The sequence below is a fragment of the Sesamum indicum genome, linkage group LG3 (assembly GCF_026168435.1).
Source record: "Sesamum indicum cultivar Baizhima isolate 11 linkage group LG3, ASM2616843v1, whole genome shotgun sequence".
Lineage (NCBI taxonomy): Eukaryota > Viridiplantae > Streptophyta > Magnoliopsida > Lamiales > Pedaliaceae > Sesamum > Sesamum indicum.
In genome coordinates, this window is record NC_142659.1 from 30,140,254 (window position 1) to 30,161,080 (window position 20,827).

At 38.0% G+C, this 20,827-nt stretch overlaps 5 protein-coding genes, 1 long non-coding RNA gene and 1 other non-coding gene across 8 annotated transcripts; 3 read left to right on the forward strand and 4 right to left on the reverse strand.

The window, feature by feature from the left end:
• Positions 1 to 375: 375 nt before the first annotated feature.
• Positions 376 to 2,054, forward strand: LOC105159346 (uncharacterized). The gene is made up of 4 exons (XM_011076384.3): positions 376 to 777; positions 1,022 to 1,084; positions 1,224 to 1,298; positions 1,418 to 2,054. Exons 1-4 carry the CDS (start codon positions 376 to 378, stop codon positions 1,841 to 1,843), a joined length of 966 nt encoding a protein of 321 aa, XP_011074686.1. The 3' UTR covers positions 1,844 to 2,054.
• LOC148788880 (uncharacterized) lies at positions 914 to 1,538 on the reverse strand. The gene is made up of 2 exons (XR_016064589.1): positions 1,399 to 1,538; positions 914 to 1,204 (listed from the first exon to the last, which is right to left on the reverse strand). It is a non-coding gene; the product is annotated as an uncharacterized LOC148788880 (long non-coding RNA).
• A 2,223-nt stretch (positions 2,055 to 4,277) lies between the features above and the next one.
• On the reverse strand, positions 4,278 to 6,497 carry LOC105159347 (tubulin beta-1 chain). Its single transcript, XM_011076385.3, has 3 exons — positions 5,941 to 6,497; positions 5,276 to 5,545; positions 4,278 to 5,179 (listed from the first exon to the last, which is right to left on the reverse strand). Exons 1-3 carry the CDS (start codon positions 6,338 to 6,340, stop codon positions 4,503 to 4,505), a joined length of 1,347 nt encoding a protein of 448 aa, XP_011074687.1. The 5' UTR covers positions 6,341 to 6,497; the 3' UTR covers positions 4,278 to 4,502.
• Positions 6,498 to 10,137: 3,640 nt separating this feature from the next.
• Positions 10,138 to 11,101, forward strand: LOC105159348 (peptidyl-prolyl cis-trans isomerase). The gene has a single exon (XM_011076387.3). It carries the CDS (start codon positions 10,366 to 10,368, stop codon positions 10,882 to 10,884), a length of 519 nt encoding a protein of 172 aa, XP_011074689.1. The 5' UTR covers positions 10,138 to 10,365; the 3' UTR covers positions 10,885 to 11,101.
• Positions 11,102 to 12,969: 1,868 nt separating this feature from the next.
• LOC105159583 (protein PSK SIMULATOR 2) lies at positions 12,970 to 17,588 on the forward strand. 2 transcript variants are annotated; one of them, XM_088878468.1, is made up of 13 exons: positions 12,970 to 13,271; positions 13,691 to 13,995; positions 14,738 to 15,060; positions 15,194 to 15,286; positions 15,377 to 15,467; positions 15,564 to 15,657; positions 15,828 to 15,925; positions 16,020 to 16,089; positions 16,197 to 16,300; positions 16,405 to 16,521; positions 16,645 to 16,721; positions 16,835 to 16,879; positions 16,957 to 17,588. In XM_088878468.1, the coding sequence occupies exons 2-13, from the start codon at positions 13,729 to 13,731 to the stop codon at positions 17,432 to 17,434; spliced, it is 1,857 nt and encodes a 618-aa protein (XP_088734594.1). In that variant the 5' UTR covers positions 12,970 to 13,271; positions 13,691 to 13,728; the 3' UTR covers positions 17,435 to 17,588. The 2 variants fall into 2 exon arrangements, with proteins under 2 accessions (XP_088734594.1, XP_011074996.2); XM_011076694.3 differs by having other exon boundaries at positions 12,971 to 13,514.
• A 256-nt stretch (positions 17,589 to 17,844) lies between these two features.
• Positions 17,845 to 20,826, reverse strand: SKS18 (SKU5 similar 18). Its single transcript, XM_011076695.3, has 8 exons — positions 20,644 to 20,826; positions 20,406 to 20,515; positions 20,004 to 20,274; positions 19,822 to 19,924; positions 19,320 to 19,674; positions 18,836 to 19,201; positions 18,653 to 18,731; positions 17,845 to 18,557 (listed from the first exon to the last, which is right to left on the reverse strand). Exons 1-8 carry the CDS (start codon positions 20,773 to 20,775, stop codon positions 18,351 to 18,353), a joined length of 1,623 nt encoding a protein of 540 aa, XP_011074997.2. The 5' UTR covers positions 20,776 to 20,826; the 3' UTR covers positions 17,845 to 18,350.
• Positions 17,847 to 17,953, reverse strand: LOC148788881 (small nucleolar RNA Z279/snoR105/snoR108). Its single transcript, XR_016065028.1, has one exon. It is a non-coding gene; the product is annotated as a small nucleolar RNA Z279/snoR105/snoR108 (small nucleolar RNA).
• Position 20,827: the final 1 nt, after the last annotated feature.

Sequence of the window (20,827 nt, forward strand, 5' to 3'; positions counted from 1 at the left end):
GACGAGTTAAGAGGCGCCATGCCCCAAAAACTAACAAAAGTAGCAACCCACAGGAAGACCACACCATATATGGCATAAACCCTAGGAGACCCTCCATCTCTATTCCTCCGACACGTGGCACCAGCCACTCCCCTCTCTCCCGTGGATTTCCCTTGTTAAGGAAAAAATACATCCAAAAAAAAGAGAGAAAAATAACCCCTCCACTCTGACTCTCCTTCTCTCTCTAAATCCACTCCTCTCTCTCTCTCTTCAGAGCCCCCATTACCATTCTCCTTATCACAAAACAAAGAAAAGAATTTCAGAGTGTTCTTTTACTTGGAAAGAGGAGAGGAAGAAAAGTGGAGGAGAGAGAGAGAAGAAGAAAAGGAAGAAACAATGAAACAGAGCACAACTACAAGCAGCAGTAAAGAGAGCTCTCTGTTAGCTTCTGCTACGGAGGATGAAATCATTGTCTCTCAAATCCTACTCGATCTCAGAAATCTCATCTCCTTATCTGAATCCTTGTCCAATTTCAACTGGGGTTGCAGGCGCCGAAGATCTTGCTTGGATGCTGCTCCGTCATTACCTCCTACACCCTCATTGCTTCCGCCGCCGGTACAGAGGACCGACAACGGAATTGAAGCACACATCAAAGCCGAGGAGGTGAGTTTGGAGGAGAAGCCCGACGCCACAGCCGCCACCCGCACCACCGCCAGCCCCGACACGCCACTCTCTTTCTCGCCCAGTGAATCTGATGAAAAGTCCAAGCACTCCTCCAAGAAAACTTCCAAGAAAAGGGTCTGTGTTTTCTTCCTACTCTGTTTACTTTTAATTTGACAAACTTTTTTTTAACTTACCACTTGAATTAAAAAAGAAACCCCATCTTTTTTAATTTTTACTGCTTTGTGAATGTCTTGCAGCTCTTGCAAGTTAGTTTTGCCTTTCAGTTTCTTCCCATTCCTCAACTTTACCCTTTTGATATTCCCCTGTTTTTAACTGTAAAAATTTACCCCTCTTTTGCTGTAATTTTTCTTCTCTGCAGTCAAAACAGGAGTACATAGATATGATAGAAGGATTAACACAGCGCAAAGACCTGCTTAGAGGGGTGAGTTTGTAAATTCCATAATTTAACAGAATTGTCCTTTCTTGATTTCCTCCCACATTATCCTTATCTGTTCTCACAAAACTGTTCTGTCCAACTTGAAATTCTCCTTACCCTTTTGCCCTGTTGCAATAAAAAGCAGGAGATAGAAAACGTAAAGAAGTATTACAACAAGTTGAAGGCTTACAACTCTGAGTTGAAAGCAATCAAAAAAGAGGTATGAATCCAATAACAAGTTGTTTTACAACCTATGTTTTTAACTCATATGGTAAAAAATTCTTCATTTTCTTGGTAAGAATCGTGGGTTATTTGGTTACCTTTTGGATATTGGAACAGGTGCTAAATACCAGTTGCCCAAGAAAGGAAGAGGAGAAGCAGATGGAAACGGGCGGAGGGATGAATCCGGGGGTGGAATTAACCCAGCATTATCGGGTGGATATGGTGCCTCATCAACAGCCGTACATTCAAGATCCAATGGGGCAGAATTTTCATCAGTATCCATTATTTGGCCCAATCGCAACCCAATTCTACTCATCCAATAGTGGGTTTGGATCGGTCAACCATGTGGGCCCACTTGGGATCGATCTCAACATTCCAGCTGAAGAGGCTCTTGGCGTGGACCCATCACAGCCGTTAGATGCGGGCAGAGTCATTGCTGATAAACGAGCCAGATTTGCTGAAGCGAGGAGGAAGAGGAGAGGAATAATCAAGATCAAGAACATGAGGAGTGCTTGTGGTATAAAATTGCCAGCAAGTAGATAACAATGAGACCCTCGTTTTCTGCTAAAAAGGCGTTCTATTTCATAGTAACAACTTGTTATATAGCATGTGGGATAATGGGGGTGGGGCGGGTGTTGCTTATGCTCGTCGTAACTTTTTCTTTTTTTAACTCTCTGAGAGTGTAAATTAGGAGGAGGACAAACTAATCAATCTTTTCTTTGGGGCTTATATATTGTTGAGCTTTTACTTTTCCCATATCTTGTTACCTTTTACTCACATCCCATTATTTATAGTGCAACTTAGTGTGATATTTTTGGTGAAATATAAATGAAACCAAATAACTTGCTGGTTCGATGATGAGTAAGCTATATTTTAAGATGATTTTTTTTTTTGTATAAATTAGTCCTACTCAATGTGGAATGAGAATTGAATTGATGAAAATTAAGTTAATATATATAAGTGAATATTTTAATTAGGTGGAAATTTGAGCTGGCATAGTGTGTACTTATAGGAATTTGGAACAATTTTTTCTTTTTTTCTCCCAATTGATTTACATATGAAACATAGGGGGTGATCATCAATCCAAACTCCTATGGAAATGTTAAAGTTTATAGAATCTTTGTGAAATACTAACCAACCAAAAAATTATTATAAGCACTTGAAATAATGTATGTCAACAAATTTATTTATTTATTTGAGTTAATAGCAAACAATCCCATTAATATGGGGAGTTTTGCGCTTTGCCTTCAATCATTTTTTTTTAATACTCGACAGTCCAACTTTTAATCTTTGAAGCATTTTGCTCTTTTTTTTTTTTTCAGAAAATAAAATGGGAATATTTCAGGGACGTGAAGGCATACGTTCTAAATGAACTTAGGGCAGGATAAAAATTGTAGTTTCACACCCTAATTTCAATGAAAAAAATCAAAGAAAAAAAAGAAAAGAAATTTAATGTCATCTTCTCCATCCACAATTGCCAACCACACTCACCACTGGAACACCTTAATTCGCCATTGCAGCTACCCTCAGCCGCTGCACAACCACCTTTGTCCACTTCCTTTGCCCCCCAAGACAAGCTCCACCCACCCACAGTCGCCACCGACCCCTTTGCTCCCATAGACCGTCGTCACCTAGAGTCGCCACCAATCCCTTTGCTCCCCAACATCAGAGTCTACCACCTTCCCCCTCCACCTATAGCTGCCGCCCACAACTCTTTTGATTTTTCTTGGTTTTTTTTTTTTTTAATTTGGGGCCTGAAATTACAATTTTACCCCATCCTAAGTTCACCAAAAGCTCGTGTCTTCATACAGTCGGAATTTTATTCTCCAAAAAGGAGGGGAAGCAAAGTGGTCTAAAAAAAAAAAAATGATTGAGGAGCAAAAAACAAAACTCAATAAGAATGTATGCTATTAACCCTTTTTATCAAATTAAGATCCAACACGTTCATACTATGAGACTGCTATGTTTACATCTATAAAATTAGTGAAACAGCCCCTATTAACATTAAATGTACTAGACATTATATTTTTTATTATGGGAATCGAATCTTAAATATGCATTCCATATTTTTGTAAAAAATGAAAAGGTAAATATGAAGAGAGATGGCCAAGTCAACATTGGGCTGGTGGTGAAGAAGATAGCCCAGCAGCGGAAGCCGCCCAATTGTGTTAGGGTTTTGTTTTAACGGCTATTATATAAAGTGGAGGGAGTGAGGGAACAGCCTCTCACAGGTCAAATACTATTGTAATCCCTACCTCTACCTCTGTTTCTATCTCTTATCACTATCTCCTTTTATATTCTTTTCTTCCCAGTATTAGAATACTGCAACTTGAAGTTCGTTTCTGTTTTATATTGTTTTAATTTCTTATTTTGTTGGATGAATGATGCAAATGACGAAAATGACCATAGAACGATGAGAAGCTTCTGCTTCCTGATCTTTGCTCATACTTCCATGACTCTGATGCTTCTTCATCCTTCTCCACTATTTTCTTCCTTTTTTGTTGCTTTGAGTTTAATTAATAGCAAAACTTGTTGTATGCATGCCCCATGTTTGCCTGTATTTTTCACTTGGTGTGTTTCTGTATTATTTTACTAAAATGATCTATTTATGTTTATTTGGTAATTCATTTAAAGTCTTGTCATGATTACAATATTTTTACTTTTATTCCATTTTTTGTTCTAAAGATTCAATTTAGAAAGTATAGGGATTTTAATTGATATTTTTCTCTTTCAGTTATGGTTTCGTATTTATTGCGCATGTATTGAGTGTGCCTAAACTATCCAACATGATATGATGCATAAGCAAGAAGCCCACTCCTCAAAACCTTTGCTGCATTGAGACTATGGTCAGTGCGTCCTGATGGCAGATCCACTCAGATTGTTTGTGTTGAGGTTCTCAACTTTGACATACCAAACTTTAGTCTGTAAGATCTAAACAATCCGAGGAAAAGATGTTTTACCCGAAGAAGCCCAATGGTTTAAAAGAAATCACTAGGCTTTAATGCATTGTGAATAGACGCTGAAGGTACAGTTATTATTATACAATTAGTAAGCGAATGAATGCATTCAAAAACAATACCAGTAATACTGATATACATTGCACGAAACATACTGAAAATATGAGCCTGAGCTAGTAAAGTTTAGGCATATTATTTGATAGAAGAGATAGAAGTAGTGATACCAAGACCCCTTATAATTTTCTTTAGCCTTCGTATTGCTCTTCAATGCCCTCCTCATACTCTTCTTCCTCGTCTGCGGTCGCATCCTGATATTGCTGATACTCTGCTACCAGATCATTCATGTTGCTCTCAGCTTCTGTGAATTCCATTTCATCCATGCCTTCCCCAGTGTACCAGTGCAAGAAGGCCTTGCGCCTGAACATGGCTGTGAACTGTTCGCTCACTCTCCTGAACATTTCCTGAATAGATGTCGAATTCCCCACGAAAGTGGATGACATCTTTAGGCCTGTGGGTGGAATGTCACACACGCTAGACTTCACATTGTTCGGGATCCACTCAACAAAGTACGAAGAGTTCTTGTTCTGTACATTAAGCATCTGTTCATCCACTTCTTTGGTGCTCATTTTCCCCCGGAACATGGCAGAGGCTGTTAGATAGCGTCCATGGCGAGGGTCAGCAGCACACATCATGTTCTTTGCGTCCCACATTTGTTGAGTTAGCTCTGGGACAGAGAGTGAGATGTAATGCTGCGACCCGCGAGAGGTGAGAGGGGCAAAACCCACCATGAAGAAATGAAGACGGGGGAAAGGTATCAAGTTCACTGCCAGCTTCCTGAGGTCAGAATTGAGCTGGCCAGGGAATCTTAGACAACACGTTACTCCACTCATAGTTGCAGAGATCAAATGGTTCAAGTCACCAACTGAAAACAAAATGAAAAAGAAGACCAGGCATTGGCTTACAGCAAAATCGTCAAGCTAATTCTCAATATCTTGATATAAAAATGTCAGGTACTCACAGCTAGGTGTGGTGAGCTTCAAAGTCCTAAAACAGATGTCATACAGTGCTTCGTTGTCAAGGACCATGCATTCATCAGCATTCTCCACCAATTGATGTACTGAAAGTGTAGCATTATAGGGTTCTACTACAGTGTCGGAGACTTTTGGTGAAGGGAAAACAGAGAAGGTGAGCATCATTCTGTCTGGATATTCCTCTCTGATCTTTGAAATCAAGAGGGTACCCATGCCAGAACCTGTTCCTCCTCCAAGCGAGTGACACACCTGGAATCCTGGCCATGTGAAACAGATATAGAAATGCCAAGCATCAGTAAAATTGGAAGGACTACAACTACAAATATACAATATAAACGAGGTGTAAATAAAGAATGCAGCATGATTAACAGAAAACATGCATATTTACATCTAATGTTGTGATCATAGTGCCATAGAACTTGTCAACTTGGATATCAGTGTATAGCACAATTACAGTCTAGGGTTAAAAGCTAAAAACGAAGGATCATCAATCCATTTGTAAAATAAGATCACATAAAAAGAAGATGATGAAATACCATTTCAATCTAGAAGCACGAAAAATTGCATTCTCAAACATGCACATAATATACATGTCTGCACAAGAATACATATCAGTTATACAACAAAAACAACCTAGAGAAGTCATTCAAACCTTGCAAGCAATCACAATTTTCTGCCTCTTTCCTAACAACATCGAGCACTGCATCAATCAGCTCCGCGCCCTCCGTATAATGCCCTTTCGCCCAGTTATTCCCCGCACCCGACTGCCCAAACACGAAATTATCGGGTCGGAAGATCTGGCCGTAGGGGCCGGATCTGATAGCATCCATGGTTCCAGGCTCCAGATCCATGAGCACGGCGCGTGGGACGTACCTCCCACCGGACGCCTCGTTGAAATACACATTGATGCGCTCCAACTGATTGTCGGAGGATCCATCTCCCTTGTATCTCCCAGTGGGATCGACGCCGTGCTCGTCGCAGATCACTTCCCAGAACTTTGACCCAATTTGGTTGCCGCACTGCCCTCCCTGAATGTGAAGAATTTCCCTCATATTTTCGTATTTCTCGAGGTCTTCTCACAGCGTGCTTTTTTGAAAATGTCGTTTGTGAGCTTATGACGATCGTGAAATATGGTTGTGAATGTGATTGAGGGTGAGAGAGAGGGAGAGAAATGGGAGGGAGGGAGGGAGATATTTGAAGTGTCCCGTTAATTTCTCTCCAATTTATGCATTGGTAATGGTCGGGGTTCATACGAAAATCGTGTCGCAACATCACTCCATAAACGGTATTTTCATAAGTCGTTATTAGGTCCATTGGTTTTTGGATGGAATTAGCAAATGCCCTTGCGTCAACCCAGCGCCACCAATTCTTTCTCAGATTATATTAAACAAAATATTCGGAATAAATGAATTTCAGTTTTATTAATTTAATTTATCTGACTTACAAAATCAAATTCATAAATTTTAAAATTTAAAAACTTATTTATGATGAATTTGAAGTATACCTAATAATTAATCTTTTTCAGTTCTTATAAAATAATTAATCAAATGAATTCAGAATTCTTGAATAACTTTTTTATAAATTTAAATGAGATATTCCAAATATGTGAAGTTGAAATTAAAAGAAAATATATAAATTCATTCATTTCAAATGCTAAGCTAAATTCAAATTCGTCATTTCAAAAGAATTTGGAATAAACGAATCTGAAAATTTTTATTACAAAATATCATGTTATATATGGATAAAGGACGATATCAATACAAAAATATAAATATTATAGAATACAAAATGATTGGTCTAATACAATAGACAAGGAAAAAAATAAGTCAATAGATTTTATGTATTCGGAAGATCTTAATATACTGTCGTGTAATTAAAAAATCGATAAAATTATAAAATTAGTTCTGTATGTATGGAGGGTGGCGAAATTGATCCCATAATTATGAAATTGGCAATTTTAGTCTTTTATATTTTAAATTTATAGTAATTTTAGTCTTTTCTGACCAAAAGTGACAAAAAATTGACAAATCAAATTGGGGCTTAGAATTTCGGCAATAAATTAACATTAATTACACAATTAGCATCTTACGTGGATGCTGACGTGGTAGAGAATGGTTAACTACCACCCAGCACAACCACCACCACCTCACAATCGGTCATCGAAATGCGCACCACCACTGAACTCGCCGTACGATATTAATTCTAACCCTACAGCATGTGTTTCATCGGAGTTTAAATGCGCCCCCAATTGTTGATCATAAATTTGTCCTAAATTCTATATTTATTTTCTCTTTCATCAAAATTCGTTGCCGTCCTACCTACCCACTGTTCGAGACCACCACCAATCAACTCCCCATCCTCCCGCGAGTTAATTGCACCCAAGTCCATCCATTTTCGTCCACTATCCAGCTTGCTCTCTTCATCTTTATTTTTGCCACTTTTTTGCCTCACCCGCTACTAGTTTTTAGCTTTTACGTCATATCTCCGCCACTAGCGATCATCTCATCGAAGGACCAACACCCCTATATTTGCTTCCCCATAACGCACACATTCGTTCGATCAATTTCCATCAACGGCACCATCCACTTTATGGTCTCATCATCGGTTGACTTCTCCTATATGTTTTAATTTAGTGGCAATTTCAGTCCTCTGACCAAAATTACCCGTCAGCAGCCATGTACGATGCCACGTGTTTAAGTTAAAGACCAATTGGCAAACGGAACCCTAAGCTCCAATTTGTCCGGCTAATTTTGGATAATTTTGGCCTAAAGGTCTAAAATTACCACTAAATTAAAATGTATAGGACTAAAATTGCTAGTTCAGTAATTACAGAACTAATTTTGCCACCCCTCTATACTTGCAGGACTAATTTTATAATTTTGCCAAAAGAAATATATCAGTATAAATTATTCCAGGGCATGTATTTCTTATTTTCGTTTTTTGCAATACAATTATGGTTAAAAGTGTCAAATGTTAAAATTTATGATAAATTGCAATTATATTTTATGAGATTTGTCATAATTATAAATATATTTTTGTTGTTTGAGAAGTTCCCTATTTCACCGTCCATATATAATAAACCCATCATGTTAGTTACATTAGGTTTTTCTTTCATTTTTATGTTGATATAATCAAAATGCCCTTTTGGATTATGAATTATAATGTTATATATTTATTAAAAATATAAAATATTTTATGAACTAATATTCCTTATAAGTTATTTATTTATAAACTTTTTTTAATATTTTTATTTTTAAAATAATAAATAATTATAAACTAGTAAAATATTCACCTCATCGTTTAGGGACTACATAATTATTTTCTATTTGAGGAGGTTTTTATAATTTTTTAAACAATGAGAAGTGATGTGCATAAAAATAAGCTAGCCCAAAGAGGCCCAAGCGATCGAAAAAAAAGAAAGAAACGAGAAACCCGTAACATTTTAAGAGGTCCAAGAGGACCTGACAAGCAGCATTGTTGGTTTCCCCCCCCCCCCCCCCAAAAAAATGAATTGGCAAAAGGAGGAGGCTGAAGGCATCCCCTACTCGGACCATGATCAAAGTTCAAGAAAATGTTCTCCCCAAAAAGCCCACACATGTGGCAACCACTTTGCCACGTGGCATCTCATCTATCCTGGGTCAGCATTCACATTGGACCACATCAGCCTTAACAATGAGGACACCACCTAGCAGCCAGGACTCCTTGTAGATGAGGGAGGTCCCTCTAAAGTCTTGGACTCCTTGACAGCTTGGATTCCCTAGCGGTTAGAAGTTCTTACTGATGAAGGGTTCTCCCAACTCGAATATAAGGATTTAAAAGCACGCCTAACAAAAAATAAGAAATAAATTATGACTTATCCAAATGATATTCACCCACTTTTCCCGTAAATGGAGGAAACGTGGATAGCAAAAAACGTGGATAGCCCTATCCGAAGATAGCACCCCCTTATAAATACAAATTTACTCTTCCGTACTGAAGGCATTTCCAGACACCTTCATGAGACCCTCTAACGTCTCTCACGCCTATTTTACTCTCTAAATACTTTCTAAATATTTTCTAAGCACTCCACAAACACATTATCAATTATTCTTACATTTTTCTCTTATCTTTTGGCTTTTTCTTGCAGGCCCCTCCTTCAAGATTTGCATTTGCTTCAACCCAAGTTTTGAGCATAGTCCATATCCATTGGACCACTGCGTTTTTTTAATGCACAAAAAATATTTATAATTATATAAAATTTTAAAAATATAGTTTTAATTTACCTCACAATTTATATTTTCAAAATTTTGAAAGGTTTTCATATTAAATGTATATTTAAGCGGTATCGGCTGTTCTAAAAAGAAAAATGAAATATTCTGCTCCACTATGTTTGTTTCATGTTTTGCAATTTTTCGAGACAAGATAAAATACATTCAATATTAATTTTTGTGTTTTTTATACTTTATCTGTGTGTTTTTTTTTATTTTTCAACTTTCTATATAATATATATATATACACTTATATATATATATTATATAAGATATATGATTTTACAATAAACAGTATTTTTTGTCTCCAAAAAGTACAATATTAAACATATAATATTCACATATATACATTTATATATAAATATATATAAAAGAGATATGATTCGACAATAAACAAATTTTTATTTTTCAAATTCAAACATCAAATCTACACCACTTATTTTAAAATATTTTAAATTAACTCAAAATACAAATCTAAACATACCATCTATTTTTAACAAATATTTATTTATTTTTATTTTTTTATCTCTATCTCTAAAATACCAAAATAAAACACTGAAAACACAATTCAATGTATCTTCATTTATGCTGTGCCCTAGCTGCGATGTTAGCCGCTGATGATGCAGAAGAGTACGATGAGTCGACGATTATGCTGCCGTGTACGTTTCAGATAACACCGCATATGGAAGTTGGAACAGATTCCCATCCTGGTCACACGTCTCATCTCCACCACTATATTCTGCACCACCGCCCCACCCCTATAAAATTCTCTGCACTCTGCGCCACTACTCACTTCAAATTGCTAAAACATCCCACTCCCACCGCCTAAAATGCCAAACCCCAGAGTCTTCTTTGACATCACAATCGGCGGCCAGCCGGCCGGCCGCGTCGTCATGGAGCTGTTCGCCGACACGACTCCGCGCACGGCGGAGAACTTCCGAGCCCTCTGTACCGGAGAGAAGGGCGTCGGTCGCAGCGGCAAGCCTCTTCACTACAAGGGCTCCACCTTCCACCGCGTGATCCCGGGGTTCATGTGCCAGGGCGGCGACTTCACCGCCGGAAATGGCACGGGAGGAGAATCCATCTACGGGTCGAAATTCGCGGACGAGAATTTCATAAAGCAGCACACGGGACCGGGTATTCTGTCGATGGCGAACTCTGGGCCGAACACGAATGGTTCTCAATTCTTCATCTGCACAGCGAAAACGGCGTGGCTGGACGGAAAGCACGTGGTATTTGGACAGGTAGTTGAGGGGCTGGACGTGGTGAAGGCTATTGAGAAGGTGGGGTCGTCTTCGGGCCGGACAGCGAAGCCCGTTATGATTGCTGATTGCGGTCAGCTCTCCTGAGTCCTGAGGTGGGAAGCCTACTGCTCATTTAATACTAATACTATAAACTCCTGTGTGTGTTTATGTGTAATAATTAATAAAACCCTGCTGGTTTGTTTATCATGAATTAAGTTTTTTTCTTTTTTGATCTTTACTCAGTTTGTAGTTGAATATGGGTGTGATAGAATATGAATTACCATCATTAGTTGTTAATAAAAATATGGGATAATTATATTTATATTCTTTATCCATTGTCTCTCTACACAGACTACTTAAAAAATTATATGTACATCTATAATAAAAAAGTGAATACTATTTATATAAACTATATATTTTTTTTTAAAGACTACACAAAATGCTTAAAATAATCAATATTATTACATAAATTATGTAGTAATCTCAATTCGATTGCTGCCATATTTCACAACACATGTCATAATCTCAATTCTAAAATATTTTAAGTGATTTATAAACTCACTCATTAATTTATAAGGGTTTTGATAGAGCCCAAGGATTCGGGTCTTTTTATCTCGGCGGGTCACGTTTTTTGTAATCTTGGATCGGGCCGTGTCTTTCTCCAACTCGACCCACCTTGATGATTCGAGATCTAGACAATGCCACGTGAACCAAAAGATGGCCACATTTTGCTCTATAAATCCTCAATTTATGATATTTATAATAAAATATATATATTACTCGCACATCATTACTATTGAGATTGCATTTATTATCTTAAACTTGAGCTGACTTAGTCATTGGAGTATCTTTTTCTGGATCCATATCGATTAGCCTAACGTACTTTTCTTTTTAGGAACTACTAAGCATTTAGGATAATTATCTTGAATCACCTCTTTTAAAAGATCACATCCTACTGAATTACGCATCACCACCGCACGAGAAATTATATATTTGATCCGAATTTAAATAACATTATTTTTATTAATAATTAATTAACTGAGTTGATCATGTATGTTTATGAGGCAATTGGATCTACGGGCAGAGTCTCTAAGCTCCCACCCTGTTCTCAAAAGTGAAATTCGAACTTGTCGTTGGGGCTTAACCAAAGAAATGGATAACGAATTGAGGTGTGAAAATGGAAGTGCCATTTGAACAAAAAATTGATTTCACTGGCCCAAAATTTGATCCAAACAAGTCCAGCACACCCGCTTGTTTTCTTAATTTTGGGGCCAAGAGTTAAGGATGGCAATGGGTTTTGAGGCTTAATCAGGTTTTGGATTCGGGCTTGTCTCGATTTTTTCATATATATATATATATATTATTATAAAATATATTCGTATGTATGCAAAAAAATATGTATAATTTATTTATATTTAGAATAATAGTTTTATAAATTTAAATAATGATATTAAATATATATTCTAAAATTTTAATAATTCAATTACTAAAATACACACATACAAAATTACAACAAAATACCTTTGAATAATATAAGGTATGTTAGTATTATTTTTAAAAATATATATCTTTTGAATATATTAACAATATTAATTAAGTCTAAGGGTGCATCAAATCTAATATGATGGTCCCAAATGGAGAGTATATTTGGGTTTTGAGAAATCCGCTCCAAACACACCCTATTTGGATTCCTAATTAGAGTCAAAGTATGAGAAATATAGATGAAGGCTGACGCTGATATACTTTATTCGTCTATTTACTACATTTTTCAACTCTTATTTGGGATATATATATATATATATAAGAGTGGTTGGACTTTGGGTTACTTAACGTAGGAATAATAATAAGAGAACGTGAATGTAAGAGAAGAGGGAGATGCGAATTGCGGGAGTAGGGGCTACCCGCCACTAACAAACCGCCACGACAGCAATGCAGCTATTTCACGGCATCATAAATTCCCATACTGTATGTACTAAGATTGAACAATCCTTTTTTGCTGCTTCTCTTCTCTGACCATTTCAATTCAAATGTAGGCCCAACCTCTGACTCATATCACTACTGCACCACTCCATCTCTTATTATTATTATTATTTAATTTCAATGGAAAATGTCAAGTTAAAAAGTAATATCTACGTATCCAAAAAGTAGACTACCAAGTACCATGGAATTTCCAGTGCTAAACTACTCTACTGCAGACAAAAAACATGTTTGAAAAGTAAAAAGACTGTCCCGTAGCAGACAAATTGATTGCTAAGATTGTAAAAACAGAGACTTGTATTCAAACCTCAAAATCATTATAATCAATGATGACAACCCAAACTACTGCGCGACTGAATCTCAAAAGCTGATGGACTAGTGAGCCAAATCCCTCCGACTTCCGACCTCCCGCCGGGACTCATCTCATCTTCTTGCAATAAAAATCAAAACCCGCTTGGAATTGCTCCAGTTTTTACTTGATAAAGGACAAGACAAAAAAGGGAGGAGCGGAAAAGGTCAAGACTTCAGTACTGCTAAACCCGTGTTTTTGTTCTCCTGTCTTTTTTTTTTTTTTCTTGGGCAATTCTTTCCCGTTTACATTAATCCCAGTCTGCTGCTTTGATCAAATTTCACACAATCCCCTTTTTTCTCAACCGATTTTGGTGATCCCATTTCACGCGGTTTTCTTACCACTTCCAATTAATTAAATAAATACTCTCTTTCTGCGTTCCCATTTCTCAAGTCTTCTTTTATTAAAGGTACGCTTTATGATTATAAGAATTATCTTGAGGTTATATAATATTAGTTTTTTCCGAGTTAAGTTAGCAAGATTTTAGTGTTGTGATTGAATGCTGTTTTCATTTCTATTGTGATCGATTATTGGGTATCAGAAAATCATCAACTTTCTTTTTTTTTTGTTTTTTTTTGGGTTAAGTTTGTATGAATAGGTGAGGATTTGCATATATTTGTAAAATGGGAGCGGTTTGTTCTGGAGGAACACTTAAGAAAAGAAGGCAAGCAGAGGAGGTTGGTTATGAGAAGAGCTCAGGATTTTCAGGGAAGCTGAAATCCATTGGAAGTTTTGGAAAGCGCAAGAATCATGATGATTCTTTTTCATATCCTGCTGAAATTGATGTCTTTGAGAAGGCACCCCATGATTTATATAATTCCGGTGAGCTGCGCTTCTCGATTTCCCAGGAATTGAAGCCATCCACACCTGCCAGAATTCCGGCTAACAAGGTATGTGATATTATAAGTGTAAACTGCTTTTTTGTGGATTTCTTGTTGATTTTAGTTTCATGTGATGAGTGTGGGACTAAGTGATTTGGGAGTTCGGATTGTGAAAAGGGTGTATGTTGGGTGTTTGATGGTATAGATTTTTATGAATGAGTTGTGGAATTCTTGTTGTAGCTATGAGACGGAAGATCATAGGAAGCGTGGCCGCGTGTTTTTGTCTGATCTTCTTACTTCTGCTGTATGAGATCGGGTGTTGTTTTGAGTGGGCAAGAACTGAGAAAAGTTGCATCCTTTGATTGCATGTTCTAGTACAGCGAGCATGATATGCTTTGATGATCAAATGATAATCCTTAGGGAAGAATAAGAATGTTTGGTTGGTTGAGGAAGAAGTTATGCTAAAAAGTCTCATGGTAGATGACAGCAGTTATCCAGTAATAGTCTGGGAGGAACTGAAGGAAAACACTCGTGCCACTTCTTTATGAAATTAACTAAATTTGTGCTTTGGCTGCGTGAGCTGAATCGCAGAGGTACAATGAGGGGGTTTCATTTAACAATTCTGAGTAGATCCACTATGCCCATTTTCTGTTAGTCTGATCCGCCATTTCCATTCAATGAGGAAATTAGCACTTTTGTTCTTTGGTTTATTTCGTTTTCACCTTTGAAAGAATCAAAGGTAACTCAATTTCCATTGGGTTTCGGTGACGTTGAACTATTATTAACTGGGAGTTACTTTGCATGATGGCAGGCACCTCATGTCACCTCATTTCTAGGGAAGGCAGGCATTGTTGGGTTAGAGAAGGCAGTGGAAGTTCTGGACACTCTTGGCAGCAGCATGACAAATTTGAACTCAGGTGGATTTACGACAGGTGTGGCTTCGAGGGGAAATAGAATATCAATACTGGCATTTGAAGTCGCCAATACCATAGCCAAGGGAGCAAACTTGTTGCAATCTCTTTCTGAAGAAAATATCCAGTTTTTGAAAAATGAAATTTTGCATTCAGAAGGGGTGCGGCGGCTGGTTTCGACCGATATGAATGATCTCCTCAGTATTGCTGCTTCTGACAAAAGGTATTATGTTATTTCCATAGTGTAGCCTGTTCTTGCTCGCAATTCCCATGCTTTTGCCGTTCTGTTTCCTTCTTACTTCCTAATATTTAGTTATACTGTTTTGCTGTTTGCATTGTGTTTGACACTTGTGCAGGGAGGAGTTTGACGTATTCTCTCGTGAGGTTATCAGATTTGGAAATATGTGTAAAGATCCACAATGGCACAATCTCGACAGATTTTTCTCCAAGTAGGCCTTTGCATTATATATTACGCTTCTCATCTCTGTTTTAGGTTGCAGAAAGATATCCACTGAAACACCTCTCACTCGCTCTGTCAGGTTGGATTCAGATCCTGAAGTTCATAAACAACAAAGAGAAGAGGCAGAACTGACTATGCACGAACTGATCACTCTGGCTCAGCATACCTCTGTAAGTTTGATACTGCTTCATAGGTTCTAATTACTCATGCTTTTTCTGTGTTTCTACTTGTGGATGCTTAAGACCTGAACGCTGGTGAATTTGCAGGAGTTGTATCATGAGTTGCATGCTTTGGACAGATTTGAACAAGATTATCACAGGATGCTAGCGGAAGTAGATTCACTGCATCTCCCTCGAAAAGGTTCGTGATGTTGGTTTCAGTTAAAGACTATGTTTTCTGGACTGAGACTCTTTCAAATGTCTTTCTTACAAGGGGGAAGGGGAGGGGAGGTGGGAGGCATACGAGGAGATGAGCCTTTAGTATTACCTAAAGCACAGTTTTACGACCTCAAGTTTCTTTTGTGACTGCAGGAGAGAGTCTCACAATGTTACAGAGTGAGCTAAAACATCAAAGGAAACTTGTAAGGAGCTTGAAGAAGAAATCTCTCTGGTCTAAAAGTTTGGAGCAGGTACTTGCTTCAATTATTTACAATCACAGCAATTGACCATACAATGTCAATTTTCAATTACTAATTCAAATTTACATTCATATCTATCATGAAGGTTACAGAGAATCTCGTTGATGTAGTTACTTTCATTCATCAAGAAATTTCTGAAGCATTTGGAGACAACGGTATGAATACATGCTTTATGTATCTGTTTTTTCCTGTATGTTTCCTCTTTATCATGATCATATGTAGTATTTGATATGTAAATCGTACTTATTCCATAATATGGCAGGCCGGCCGGTGACTGGCAAGTTTCCAATCGATAAACCAGAAAGACTAGGTGTTGCTGGCCTTGCTTTGCATTATGCTAACATAATCTCTCAGATCGATAACATCGTGAGTTTATCACATAATTTATTTCTTCGGCAGTGTAATTAAAGTTTATGTATATATATATATATATATATATTTCTATCTTGATTAATTTAAATTCATTAAAGACGTCACGCCCCACCTCTCTACCTCCAAATATGAGAGATACGTTGTACAATGGTTTGCCACCAACTGTCAAGACTGCTCTTCGTTCTCGATTACAGACGGTCGATGCCGGGGAAGAGGTATGTTCACTTGGTTTTGACAGTGTTCTTACATGTTTAAAGTAGGATAAAAGCTTCAATTCTTTTAACCTTTTCTGTTCCGAAAGCTCCCCCGATTTAGCTGCTTCACTGTGACCTTGGCAGCTCACAGCTTCTCAGATCAAAGCTGAGATGGAAAAAACTCTCAAATGGCTTGTTCCTCTTGCTTTAGACACTATAAAGTAAGATTTCTTTAGCATTCAATGAACACAACAAATATGTGGTTTGACTATGAGGCTTAGCGTGTCGATGAACTAAACACCATTTCTTTTCCGACGTCGGCAATTCTAATCAGGGCACATCAAGGATTTGGATGGGTTGGAGAGTGGGCCAACACAGGGTCAGTGCAAAATTTGATTGTCTCCTAGATTTCCCTGCTGTGAGAAACTTACTGATTTATGTTTTCTTTTCTGACAGCAACGAATTCGGCAAGAAAACAAGCACACCGAACAATGTGATTCGCTTACAGACCCTCTATCATGCCGATAAGTGTAAGGCAGATGCTTGCATCCTTGAGCTAGTAACTTGGCTCCATCGTCTCATCAGCCTCGTAAGATATAGAGATAACGGGCTCAGAATTCTTCCATTTCGTTCTACTACAAAAGGCTTGAACTTCAACATCAAGGCATTGAGCAATAGCAACGACAAAATCCACAAAGCCGAGCTCAATCTGGAGGACAAGAATCTGTTAGAAGAGGTCATGAAGAGGAGGAAGCTAGTTCCTGGTCTAAGCAAAAGCCAGGAACTAGTGACGGGGAAGAGGATGAAGCTTTGGGGAAGTAGGAGCGCTGGAAGCTCTCCACGAGGAGGATTGGCACATCCGAAAGCCAATATTTTGGATATATTAGACGGTTTAGATACAAGCTTTTTAGCTCCTAGGGAAGATCCCAGATAGAGCATTCATTCTTTCATTCATCAGATTTACATCATCATATACATGGATCTTAGGCTATGTTGTATATAGCATTATTGTGATTTCTGGGTAAAATATTTCATAGTATGATACTTATATACAGAATTTATAGTTGAAATTAACCAGCCTTTGGAAAGGAGTTCTCACATATATATTTTAGGGTAAATTACATCGAGTCCTATGAGATTAGTTATAATTATAAGTATTTTTTTATTGTTTGCGAGTCATTTCAAAGAATTATTTATAATTTTTTGAATAACAAGATACACTTATAATTATAACCAACTTTAAAAAATTCTTTTTAATTTACCTATACTTTAACTTGTTTTTTCTTTGTTGTTTTTGGAGTGGGTTGGGGGGGTAAGGGGGAGGTAAGTATTCATTCAAGCAAACAGGGATCAGACTGGTGAAGAAGGGAGTGCCCCAATTGTCGTAACCAGGCTTTAGGCGGACACCCATCTCGCATATTTGTTTGCGAGCATTTACCACTCATCACATCCCCTTAAAACTTGCCTGAAGGATCATGTTCACCATAATCCACCAAATGACTGTTTTATGTTCACCACACCAGGGCGTATTTCTTGTACGCTAGCAGTGTGGGAACTAGCATTTCTTCAGCTGATCATAGTACCATCTATACCGTGGAGCTTGTAACTTTTTTTGACTACTCAAAAGTAAATCAGTAGAGCCATGTATAATAACAACTCCACTGATACTGAGTACTGAGTCTGAATTCAATTCGACGGGGTAGAAGATAAACAAGTAATCAATCAGCTGTTCAAAAAATTACTATGGACATGAAACGATGAAAGCATTACTGAGAATCCTAAGCTACATAATTGAAAATCTTATGTTCTAACTGAATGAGAGTAAATTGACTGTATAAGGTTTAGAAAACTTAAAGGGCTCTCCCACATTTGATGACATTTTGAGGGATAGGAGATTCATCCCTTGGAGAGATCTTGGAAGGATCTTGTTCCACTCCCTTCACTCTTATGTACACCTCTTGCCCCATATACCATTTCTCTGCATCCTGTGATCTCAGGTTCCACATTCCCATGTTGTCTAACTCTATCAAGATTGCAGTCCATGATAATGGATACACCTGATCATTTCACACAAAAAACAGAAAAGGTTTCAGACAGAGGTTTTCGCTACAACAGTCTGTTGTAGTTCACATATGGCATCGTGATCACAAACCTGAACCGTTGAACGATAAATAGCATCGACCATGTTGTACGTGTCCATCTTCCCCTCATCCCATATGCCCAACCCCATGCTGCATTTTCAGTTTCAAACACGTTATCGAGCGGAACGTTAGATGGGTTTTCGAGTTGTTTCTGAAGTACCTTACAAGTATAATGAAAATGGCATGTTAATTACCCGACAACGAAGAAGTTGAATCCATCAGAATGCCACGTCTGAGGCGAGAACAAAGGGTTCTGGAAAACCACATGCGCGTAGTCATGGTACTTAGTGTCGATAACCGAAACGCCTAGGTGAGGCAGACTGTTTGATGGTGCATCAGGAATGATCCCGGGCACGAAGACATTGCTGAGATTATAATAGTCTGCTAACTTTAATGGCGTGTCTGGATGCAGAAATGAAACTCCATTCACGGTGTATCTGTTCTGTCCATTGATGAAGGCCACATCATTCTTCAGAACGAGCATTCTTGTCACATTTATGCTTCCGTAGTGGTAAGAACCTTGCGGATTGGGCCTGGATGCTCCGACTGATAAGTCTGACCTGTTACACAACAAACAAAATTGTCAAAACATAATGAGTACAAGGGGTAATATCTGCTCCAACATAATTTTGATACAGTTCTTGAACATTATGATCAGTTCTACTAAGAATGTCCTACCTGATTGACAGGGCTTGGTCTATAGAGTATTTATAATCATATGATGCAAGGAAAGGGGGTAAAGGCTCCCGCGGCTTCCCTTGAAAGCCTGAGTATCGAACAATGCCAACTCCTATGAGCTCCACAGGGATGAAACGGGATGCAGCCACCATGTAAAATGACGAGCCTTCTGTCTGATTCTTTGCAGTAACTAAGACCGAGTAGGATTGACCGACATGGATGTCCAGACTCTCATAGTAGTGTTTTACAGTGTAGGATCCTTCAGTCTCCACCAGCAGCATCTGGTGGTCCTGGATTCTGAAGTTCAAGGCTGTTTTCAGTCCCACATTCGAGATTCTCAGCCTGTATGTAGCTCCTGATCATCAAGGAAAACAGGATAAGAAAATATGATCAAGAAACAAAGTTTTCTGCATTATTGATGACCACAAAGACAGTAATTTCCATAACTAATCAAATGTAATAATCTAGAACATCAGATAAAGGCAAGCAGCTGAAAACAAACCAGGTTGAAAATCAAAAGTTGCTTGATTAGGTCCAAGGCCGTTGATGAGAATTCCATCGGGTAAAGGCAGCACGCTGCCCCCATCCAAAGCTAATCTCAACAGCTGAAATATCAACAAAATGAGTGGTGAAACACCAACTAATATTAGTACTTGAAAGTTGTTGATCTACATTCATAATCACCTGATAATCTGCATTATACCAATCTCCGATCAGTACATCATACTCATAATCAGGTTGAGCGAAAGGAATAGGGACAACTGCACGGTTATTCACGCGAATCGGGCCATACCCTCCAGCTGCCTTTTGGAACAACAGCGAAGGAAAGTAGAAGTAACTCCCTATCTGATCCTTCAACTGAAAACTGTATGTCCAGTTCTCCCCTGGCAGTATAGGGCAGTTGGTTTCTTGGACCCCATCCTGCCATGAGTTCCTCCTCATCTGCACGCCATTCCTACATTCAAAAACGTGGAAATGGCAAGAAGATCTTAACATCCCATAAACTCATGTACCATTATCTAGACCTACTATGATTTAAAGTAGCCTAAAACCAGGTTGTTCTAATGTTCTTGCTAAAAACAATACCATGTCATCAAGAATGATTCAGTCAAGTTGTTGTGAATGTTGATGTTCACCACATCATTTGTTGTTGCATTCAAAAGTGGCCCTGGAAATTGATCATTGATCACAATCACCTGAAATTGCAAGAATTATAACTTCATCGATCACGAAAATAATCTTAGAAAAACATTACTATCCATTTCACACACACAAGTACATGGCCATGCATGTAAGTTAGATTATAGGAAAAAGAAGGACGAACCTTCTTGTCAACTCCAAGGGGCATGGCTTCGGAGAAAGAAACAGTCCAATCATAGTGCAATTCTCTTGCCGCCCCGGAATTTACACACAGTAATATTATGCAGAAGAAAAGAAAAGTGTTGGAGCTACCCATTGTAATTATTGCTTTCAAACTCCAACAAAAGTGCAAAAAATTTGAACTGAAG

Coding starts and splice junctions, on each gene's coding strand:
- LOC105159346 (XM_011076384.3), top strand. CDS start 376: ATGAAACAGAGCACAACTACAAGCAGCAGTAAAGAGAGCTCTCTGTTA. Junction 1,085..1,223: donor GCAAAGACCTGCTTAGAGGG/GTGAGTTTGTAA, acceptor AATAAAAAGCAG/GAGATAGAAAACGTAAAGAA. Junction 1,299..1,417: donor TGAAAGCAATCAAAAAAGAG/GTATGAATCCAA, acceptor ATATTGGAACAG/GTGCTAAATACCAGTTGCCC.
- LOC105159347 (XM_011076385.3), bottom strand. CDS start 6,340: ATGAGGGAAATTCTTCACATTCAGGGAGGGCAGTGCGGCAACCAAATT. Junction 5,546..5,940: donor AAATTGTGATTGCTTGCAAG/GTTTGAATGACT, acceptor TCACATGGCCAG/GATTCCAGGTGTGTCACTCG. Junction 5,180..5,275: donor GAAGCTCACCACACCTAGCT/GTGAGTACCTGA, acceptor TTTTGTTTTCAG/TTGGTGACTTGAACCATTTG.
- LOC105159348 (XM_011076387.3), top strand. CDS start 10,366: ATGCCAAACCCCAGAGTCTTCTTTGACATCACAATCGGCGGCCAGCCG.
- LOC105159583 (XM_088878468.1), top strand. CDS start 13,729: ATGGGAGCGGTTTGTTCTGGAGGAACACTTAAGAAAAGAAGGCAAGCA. Junction 15,468..15,563: donor CTCTGGCTCAGCATACCTCT/GTAAGTTTGATA, acceptor GTGAATTTGCAG/GAGTTGTATCATGAGTTGCA. Junction 16,301..16,404: donor TCTCTCAGATCGATAACATC/GTGAGTTTATCA, acceptor AATTCATTAAAG/ACGTCACGCCCCACCTCTCT.
- SKS18 (XM_011076695.3), bottom strand. CDS start 20,775: ATGGGTAGCTCCAACACTTTTCTTTTCTTCTGCATAATATTACTGTGT. Junction 19,675..19,821: donor AACTTTTGATTTTCAACCTG/GTTTGTTTTCAG, acceptor CTTGATGATCAG/GAGCTACATACAGGCTGAGA. Junction 19,202..19,319: donor GACCAAGCCCTGTCAATCAG/GTAGGACATTCT, acceptor GTTGTGTAACAG/GTCAGACTTATCAGTCGGAG.